This window comes from Alexandromys fortis, unplaced genomic scaffold (genome assembly GCF_014885135.2).
Source record: "Alexandromys fortis isolate MF-2015 unplaced genomic scaffold, M_Fortis_MF-2015_v1.1 scaffold_16, whole genome shotgun sequence".
Lineage (NCBI taxonomy): Eukaryota > Metazoa > Chordata > Mammalia > Rodentia > Cricetidae > Alexandromys > Alexandromys fortis.
In genome coordinates this window covers 17,634,937-17,643,972 of record NW_026067893.1, presented here as the reverse complement: position 1 = coordinate 17,643,972, position 9,036 = coordinate 17,634,937, and the positions used below count along the sequence as shown (strand labels likewise).

Here is a 9,036-nt window from a genome sequence, read left to right as displayed (position 1 = left end):
TGGTGTTTTTTTTTTTTTTTTTTTTCTTTTTTTAGTTTTTCGAGACAGGGTTTCCTCTGTAGCTTTGGAGCCCGTCCTGGTTACACTAGTTTCTTATTTGGCTATTCTATGAGGGGATCCTGTCTGACATCTAAGGGAGAGAGAGGCACAGATGGGGACTGGGCTATCTGCTGTAAGTCAGGTAGGGAAGACAGTTAACTGTAAAGTTGAGGGAGAAGAAAGCCACGCTCTTACATTGAAGGGGAATAGAAGACACAGAGACCAGCCTGGAGCCAGGCCTCCAGGTGCGGTGCATGAGGGGTAACACACAGGAAAGCTCTGTTCTAGGCTTCACAGAACCACTGTGGCCTAAGCCACCCTCTTTTTCCCGATTTCTCCATGGCGGCACACAGGACTGGCCCTAAGTCGGAGCCAGGATCATCTACTGTAAGGGTAGGTGGAATGAGGAGATTCTGTGTGGTTTGACAGCACTGGGTACCAAGGTGCTAGAAACGGAGTAACAGCAAGGCAGAGAGGCGCCCCGTTCTTGAGCACAGGTCAGGGAAGGGCAGAACAAGGTCTCCGGGCCCAAATCCTTCGCGCTTTCCCGCGACTGAACTCCTGATTGGCAGGCGACAGAGCACCTCACAGACGGTGGCACCACAGCCACCACAGTCAATCCCGTCTCATAGCGGGTTCGTTTGTTCGCCTCGCCGCCGCTGCCGCCACAGGCGCACAAGGGATGTTCCCAGATGTGCCCAAAGCTCCATCAGGCCGTGAGGTTCCTGGCTGACTTGGAGGCGCTCTGCGCCCGCTGAACCACGGCAGAGCACTTCTCACGCCGCAGCAGCGTGTTGTTCTCGAACAGACCTTCGTTGCGGGGTATTCCGTGGGAGCCGTCAGGGAAAGTCAGCAAGCCTTTGAGGACAGAGAGAAGGAGCCGGCATTAACGTTTCAGGTCAGCTCCACGTGTAGAGGCTGAAGGAGAGGGAAGTGACACGCTGGCTCGACAGGTTGCTGGATTACGGAGGAGTGCTTTCATCCCTGTTACACCAAATTACCATCCCACTGAGGTGAAACTTACCAAAACCATCTACTCTGCCATTTTTAAATTCCCCCTCAAAGGTCATGTTGTCATAGCGAATGAAAACTCCGACGCCATTAAACTTGCCCTGGGCAAACTCCCCCTCATACCTGCAGAGACACCAAGATGGTGGTTAGCCTTTAGTGGGTGGGTTAGCCGTTTGGGGTAACCGAGGCAAGCAGTTGCGGGCGGGTGTGAGTCAAGGCGCAGAGCAAAGCTCACTCCGCCCATCCCAGAGCTCTGCCTGTGCTACCACACCATTCCGCAGCAGCAGAGGGCTCAGAAGGCATAGGTGGAGAAACTTAGCTCCAGGGAAAGAGTCTAAGTGAACAGAGGTAAAGCAGAAAGTCACTCACCTCTCGGCCGTTTCCAATTTCACATCTATGTAATGTATTTGTTTTGTTTAGAGATGAAGTGTTGCTATGTAGCCCAGGTTGGCCTCTGCCTTTCTAGTCCTAGGATTACAGACATATGCCACCGTGCCTGACTTTTGCATCTATTTTAAAATAATAAGGGCTGGCAAGATGGCTTAGTAGGCAAAGTAAACCTGTCTCCAAGCCTGATGACTTGAGTTAAATCCTGGGGACCCACATGGTGGAAGCGGAAAACAGACTCCTCTGACCTTCACATGTGGTGTGGTGCACCTTTTACAAATAAGTAAAAATTAAATAAAAAATCAAAGTTATCAATAAGAGAACTGCCCACCCCTTGCCTGTTTTCTGGCCTGTGCAAGCTCAGGGCTGAACAGACGCTCTCCAGTGCCCCACATTTTTATCACAGCCTGAGAAAGGAACGAGCTCATACTTACCTTGAGCCATCTGAGAAGGTCAGTACCCCAAAGCCATTAAAGAGCCCATTCTCAAAGTGACCCAGGTAGGTGCCACCATCTGCAAACATCAGTTGACCAAAACCATGTCTCCGGCCTGAGCAAAGAGAGGGACAGGGACCAGGTTGGAATGGGGCAGCTTCAGGGTCCCTTCTTACTGGCTTAGCAGCCTATACCCTCCATAGCCTTTCTCACAAAAAACTGCCCTTCGTCTCAGTGAGTGTGTAAAGCCTGGTCTCCTTGGGCACAGGCCTGGCCTCAGTATGAACTGCTCTTGGCCTCTATGGGCATGAAAAGCCCATCTCCTTGGGCAGTTTCGTGGCTTGCTAGAACCAAACCTGTGAGCTCTAAAGTGTCCAGGCTGAGTTTCCAAACTGAACCATTAAACTGCTTCTGGTATAGTTTCTAACATAGTTCACAGTTCCAAAGAATTTTGCTATCCCTAAGAATAGATCACTTCCAAGTGTAAAAAGCTGTGCCACTTGCTCTTGAGTGTCTTCTCTCATTTCCAGATCTTCCTTAACTTCTGAAGACTCATAGCAAAGAAGTCAGTGCAGTGAATCCTAAACTCTAATTTACACCCAAACAAATTCATTTGCTCTCCCCACATAAGACAAGAGACTGTGTTAAACACACATAAGACAAGAGACTTAAAGCACTATCGATCCAGAGTGGGAAGACTGAACTCATTTCCCATTCCTTCATTAAGCCCTGAAATAAAGGGCAGGTACGATGTGAGCTGTGTCCTGCAGCGAGGAATGAAGATCCGTGAAGAAGGCTGCCCTGAGACCCTGCTCACCCTCTTTCCACTCGCCACGGTATTCCTCCCCACTGGAGTAGGTAAAGGAACCTTTCGTCAGCGTCATGGCGGTTGCTGACGGGAGGAAAGGACTACACCTGTAAGAAACAGAGAAGCCAGTGTCACCCAGGGCAGAGGGCCTGAGGCTGAGCTCTGGTAAGGGCATCCTACCTCAGGTGTATTTAACGAACGCCCTCCTTGACACCCACCACCACCTCACCCCTGCTTTTCTAAGTTTTCAGCCAGCTCCTGCTTCCTGTGACCTGGGATGGAAATAGAAGCTCAATCTGCAAATATTTCCTGGATGTCTACCACGAGCTTGGATGTATAAAACAGAGTCTCTCCCCTCGGTGAAGTTATAACATGGTTGGTGAAACACCAAACTATCCCAGAGACAATGTAATTCCATCAACTCAGACGGCACATATCAGCAAGTACAGGGGTGAGCAGCCCTCGCCAGAACCATGGCTGTAATCCCAGCGCTTGGGAAGCAGAGGCAGGGGATCATGTGTTCAAAGCCATCCTTAGCTACATGAAACATCTCAAAATAAATAGGTGTAGTAGGAGGCCGCTTGTTCATTTCCCGGCTGCTCAGACTCCTGAAATAACCACACAGAAACTATATTAATTAAAACATGGCTTGGCCTATTAGCTCTAACTTCTTATTGGCTAGCTTTTACATCTTAATTTAACCCATTTCCATTCTTTTATATTTTACACGAGGCTTGTGGCCTGCTGGCAAGGTTCCAGTGCATCTGTCTCCAGCGACTCCATGGCTTCTCCCTGACTCGCCTCCTTTCTTCCAGCATTCAGTTTAGTTTCCCCCGCCTAGCTCTACTCTACCCTATCACAGGCCTAAGACTGGTTCTTTGTAACCAATGGTATTCACAGCATACAGAGGAGAATCCTACATCAAATAGGAAAAAGGATAAAAGAAAAATAAGCAGTAAAGAAAGAAAAGAGCAGCAGACAGAGGTAACAAGGAGCTGGTCTGACTGGAAACGACAGCTTATTTAGGGAGCAATAGATACACCGACACCTTAGGGTTTGTTTTTGTTTGTTTGTTTGTTCCTCAATATAGGGTTTCTCCGTATAGCTCTGCCTATCCTGGAACTCTCTCTGTAGAGCAGGCTGGCCTTAAACTCAGAGAGATCCGCCTGCCTCTGTCTCCTGAGTGCTGGAATTAAAGGTGAGCACCACCACAGCCTAGTTATCTTGAGTTTTTAAAGAACCTCAAAGACTTAACACAAACTCCTTTATAATGCAGATGAAGAAACAAAAGCACAGAATGGTTAAAGGTTTTGGTGCTGGGGAGATGGCCCAGTAGCTAAGAGCACTTGTTGCTCTTGCAGAGGACCCAGGTTTCATTCCCAGCCTCACGTGCTATTTTACAATCATCCAAATTTCATTTCCAGGAGATTCAAAACCACCTTCTGACTTCCGTAGGTACCAGGCAAGCACATGGTGCATATACGTACCCGCAGACAAATATTTAAGCATACACACAAAGAAATCTAAAAGACATTTAATAAAAATGTTGTTGCTAAGTAGGAACAAGCACATGGCCCTCCATGATGACTTCCTTCTTTATGCTGAGCTTTTAGGTCAGACCAGTTCATGGCTCTCCCTGGAAACTATAGCAGCTAAGTTACAGAAAGAGAGAGTCTGGCAGCGGGGGTGGGGTCGGACTTGTCAAACAAAAATGACTGTGACCAGAGGAGGGGTTGGAGCAGCAGAGTCCAGTCAGAGGAGCCTGCGGGAAGGGATGAATGTCCTCCTACCAAGAGACAGACTTGCCTTAGTCTGGGCTAGCTGGGTGCATTACTTGGTTAATGGAGTGTTACGAAAGATAATAATAGAGACCTATAAATGCAGAGGCTTGAGAAGCCCCAGCCTTGCCCATGTGCTGTAAGAAGACCTGCTCTGCTTCCAGTGCACAGTCTAGATGAGGGCAGGCCATGTGGAGCCATTGTCCTGGCTGACCACAGAAATGTCAACTCAGCAGGACCGAAAGGGCTGCCCTAGGAGCCTGGCCCCATGGCAATGACTCACAGTTTCACTGGGCAAAGAAATAATAGCTGTTTCAGGTCACTGTGTTTTCAAAGTGTGTGTTATCACCCAGTAAAAACTGACATATTCATATGAATGGGTGATGGCGGGCATGTATATGATGAGAGCAGAAAGCATGCTAGGGTGAATATATCATAGAAAAGAAGCCACACCAATAGCTTTGGGGACTAGTGCTCAGGAACCCCCACTTTTAGTAAGTACATCTTGAGTTCGCACCTGAAAGCCTGTGGAATCTGACTGTACCACAGGGAGACACTGAACACTGACTGCAAGGTCTCCATGGGAACAGTCAGTGTGCAGTCTCGCTTGCAGGCACGTGCCTGATGCCAGCAGGACAATTGCGTTTCTTCTTCGGAACAGAGGGACTGGATCTAGTGCACAGAACTGGAGAGGACCCTTAAATGCTTGTGGGCCTGGTGCCAGTGACCAGTGTCCTTTCAAGTCGCACAGAAACTGAAACTCTTATCTTCCATCCAGTATCAGAGCAGGCTTGGGTAGAGGTCAGAGCAGCGTCTCAGCAAATACAACATTAATGAGAGGAAGAGAAGTGTTCCATAAGAATGTCAAGAGAAAACTCTTTCCAGGAGAGTTAAGGTATTCTGATAGCTGTAGGTCATCAGTAGCTCTTTCTAGAACTAAATGAGTTAATGGCAGTCACAGTCAAAGGACGGCACAGCTGTAAACATGCTGGGCAAGTGTCACATCTTCCGTCCCAGTTTTCTGGGGGAGCAGGCTTGCCATGGCAACGTAGGTGAACTTGTCGCAAACAAAACCAAACAAAACCCTCAAATTGCAACATAACTCTTCAAAACACACCCACCTGAATCTGAAGAGCTGTGTGTGTGTGTGTGTGTGTGTGTGTGTGTGTGTGTGTGTGTGTGTGTGTATGGGAGAAAGAGAAAAGAGGGAGAGAGAGAGGGGGTGTTTGGTATTCTGAGACAGGGTCTTCTAATGAAGTCTTGGATAGCCTGGAACTTGCTATGTAGACCAGGCTGGCTTTGCATTCAGAGAGATCCTCCTGCCTCTGCCTCCTGAATACTGGGTATATGACAGTTACTACCAAGCTTGGCTGAAGAACTAACTGTATCTTTGTCTAGATTTTGTAACTGTACTGTAATGATAAAATCTGTCACTAGACCTAGATCTTAAGATAAGGGCATTGTCTAGGTGTTTAGCGGTAGTTAACCAATCCCTCATCACTTGAGCTTTGGTGAATTACTGCAGAGAGGTTTAAGGATGGGTACACAGGGCTCCAGAGCGACAATACTTTTGTGCCTACTTACTTTTCCTAAAAGATACATGGAACTTCCAGAGTGGTGGTATCTCACCTTGTTCCACAGGGATCCAGAAAGGGTAAAAAAAAATATTTGAGGATTTGTTGGATAGTATTTATTTTTCAGGTGTGTTTTTGTTGTTGTTGTTTTTTTGGTTTTTGGTTTTTTGGTTTTTCAAGACAGGGTTTCCCTGTAGCTTTGGAGCCTGTCCTGGAACTAGCTCTTGTAGACCAGTCTGGCCTCGAACTCACAGAGATCTGCCTGCCTCTACCTCCCAAGTGCTGGGATTAAAGGCGTGGGCCGCTGCCACCACCACCTGGCTCAGGTGCATTACTTTTGTTTATGCTGCATTTGATTACGTGTGAAGCTGTGATTCTTTGCCTGTCTAAAACACCTGATGGTCCTAATAAAGAGCTGAACAGCCAATAGTGAGGCAGTAACAAGGATAGGCGGGACTAGCAGGCAGAGAGTATAAATAAAAGGAGAAATTTGGGAGCAAGAGAACAAGAAGAAAACAAGGAGAGGAAGACATCAGGGGCCAGCCACCCAGCTACCCAGCAAGCCATGGAGAAGGAAGTACAGAAATAGAGAAAAAAAGGTAGTCTGGATAATATAAGAAAAGCTGGCTGGAAACAAACCCAGCTAAGGCCAGATATTCATAACTAAGAATACGCCTGTGTGTGTGACTTATTTAGGAGCTGGGTGGGCCCCCCCCAAAAGACCCCCCCCAAAAGAGTCCAAAGAGCTTTTTTACACAACAAGGATTATCTATGAACAAAGTACTAGCCATGATCTTAAGTTGCAAATCTCTCTCTCTCTTTTTTTTTTTTGTTATGCTACTAGCTCTTGGGCCAATATCTTAAATATTTTAAGGAAGGTGATGAAATTTGAGATTTTATTTTTAAAAGATTCTATCTATCTATTGAGATATATATATTTGCCTGCAGGATAGAAGAGACCTTGGATCCCATTATGGATGATGGCTATAAGTCACCACGTGGTTTGTGGAAATTGAACTACAGACCTCTGGAAGAGCAGCCAGTGCTCTTAACTGCTAAGCCATCTGTCTAGCTCCTGAAAATTTATTTTTATTGCCAAATGTGGTAAAGCACTTTTTAAAAGGGCTTTAAATTTATGTATATGTGTATGAACCAGCATAAGTGTATGTATACTACTTGTACACAGGAGCCCATGGAGGCCAAAAGAGGGGTTTATGTCCCTTGGAACTGGAGTTACAGACTGCATTTTCATTTTCTAAAGACATTTGCAGTGTCTCACTAAATTTGACCTGACTTGGACTGCTTTAAATACAGCATCATGGACGTGATGTTCATCATATATGTTCATTCCGCTCATTGCTGGATGTGTATCTTGAACCCTGGGCCACCACCTAAGAACACCTGACAGGGGACAGTGAGATGGCTCAGCAGATCAAGGTGCCTGCCTCCAAGATGACATCCTGAGTTTGATCCCTGAACCCACTTGGAAGGAGAGAACTGAATCCAGCAAGTCATCCTCTGACTTCCACAAGCATACCATGGCCTGTACACAGAAACAAATAAGAAAATACATAATAAAAATGTTATTTAAAAAAAATATGCTATCTGGAGGTTCCCAAGCATTGAGGAAGCCAAGCCAGTTATAGGTCATGTGCTGGTCATGTGCTGCTGCTCTGGTTGGCATTCTCATTTTTCAATCATCTCAGCTCAGGCAGGCACCAGGCATCGGTGAAGCAGATGTCAAATGATTCCAGCTCCCAGACACTGAATCCCATCTCATCTGAGAAACTACAGAATAAAGAGAAGCCATCTCTATGATGTCAGGCCCAGATCTCTGGCCCACAGGATCTGGGAGTAGCACAGGGTAGTTCTAAGCTGCCAAGTGTGGGGTTAATTTGTTGTTGAGTGATCCACTTCCATAAATTCAGAAGTTGTTCCTCCAAACCATGTCCAGTCTCAAGAAGCACATCAGAAGTGCTAATTAAAAGGAACATGTGTAGAACTCATGGGTCTCAGGATACAGCTGAATACATTTGGCTAGAAACTGCTACATGTGTCCAAATAGTTGTTACTATCACTCCTTGGGACAGTGTTTGAATTTTTACTTGGGAGTTTTGTAACTATCCATGATAATTAAAAGTCAGCTGGACAGCCACAAAACCAAGAGGGAATGTCACCAGTAACCATGATTATCCATAGTTACTGAGACAAATTTAGTTTAATAAAGTGTATCCAGTACTCCATGAAGATGGAAAATAAGGAACACAAGTCAGTGTTTACATTACTTGTCATATCTTTGGAAGGGAGTAGATGCCCTAAGTGTAGATATGCACAGGGAATCCACTCACAAACCAAGACGGTCCACATTCCTACATACACTTACCCTTTCTGCACTCATGACAGACGAGCTGCAAAAGAGCAGGCTAAACATAACCTAAAATTACTAATCTGTCTCTGGAATCCACTATCCTATTGAGGAACTTTATGACAATTCTGAAGCCATTTCTGACAAATCTTTACTTCCCCTTCTTCCCTGGGAACCAAGGACGTAACAGCATGTACTGAGATGTTGGTAACTTTCCATCTCCCTGAATAGGAGCAAGATAACCCTTAGGTCTTGACTCAGTTACTGATGTTTTGACTTAGTCCCTGGGAAGGGGCAAAGTGACCCTCAGAAGTTTCCCTTTACCTCATCTGATCTGGCAACCACTCTCCAGCCAATTATTGGTAATAGCCTTTTTGAATAAGCCAATCATAATAGTTAAAGAACAACCCCCAGACACCCCTTCCTTCTGTGGTTTTTCCCTTTAAAAATAGCCTGTACCAGACATTGAGGGTCTTCTAGCCTTCCGACTGCTGGAAGACCCTGTCATGACAGAATTTATAAAATCCTCATACTTTTAGATCAGCTGTGATATGAGAGATGGTCTCTTGGAGCGACTCCTCTTCCTCGATGATTGGATGCTAGGGTCCAACACTATTACTTTGCAAAAAAAAAAAAAAAA

General features: G+C 46.0%; 1 protein-coding gene across 1 annotated transcript in view; it reads right to left on the bottom strand.

The window, feature by feature from the left end:
- Nucleotides 1–5: 5 nt before the first annotated feature.
- Morn4 (MORN repeat containing 4) overlaps nucleotides 6–9,036 on the bottom strand; it is an 11,160-nt gene continuing 2,129 nt past the window's right edge. Inside the window, exons 2-5 of the mRNA XM_050148998.1 lie at nucleotides 2,689–2,786; nucleotides 1,872–1,986; nucleotides 1,064–1,173; nucleotides 6–897 (exon numbers count right to left, since the gene is read on the bottom strand). Coding sequence (XP_050004955.1) covers nucleotides 749–897; nucleotides 1,064–1,173; nucleotides 1,872–1,986; nucleotides 2,689–2,755 — 441 coding nt within the window. The 5' untranslated portion in view covers nucleotides 2,756–2,786 and the 3' untranslated portion in view covers nucleotides 6–748. The remainder of the gene's footprint in view (nucleotides 898–1,063; nucleotides 1,174–1,871; nucleotides 1,987–2,688; nucleotides 2,787–9,036) is intronic.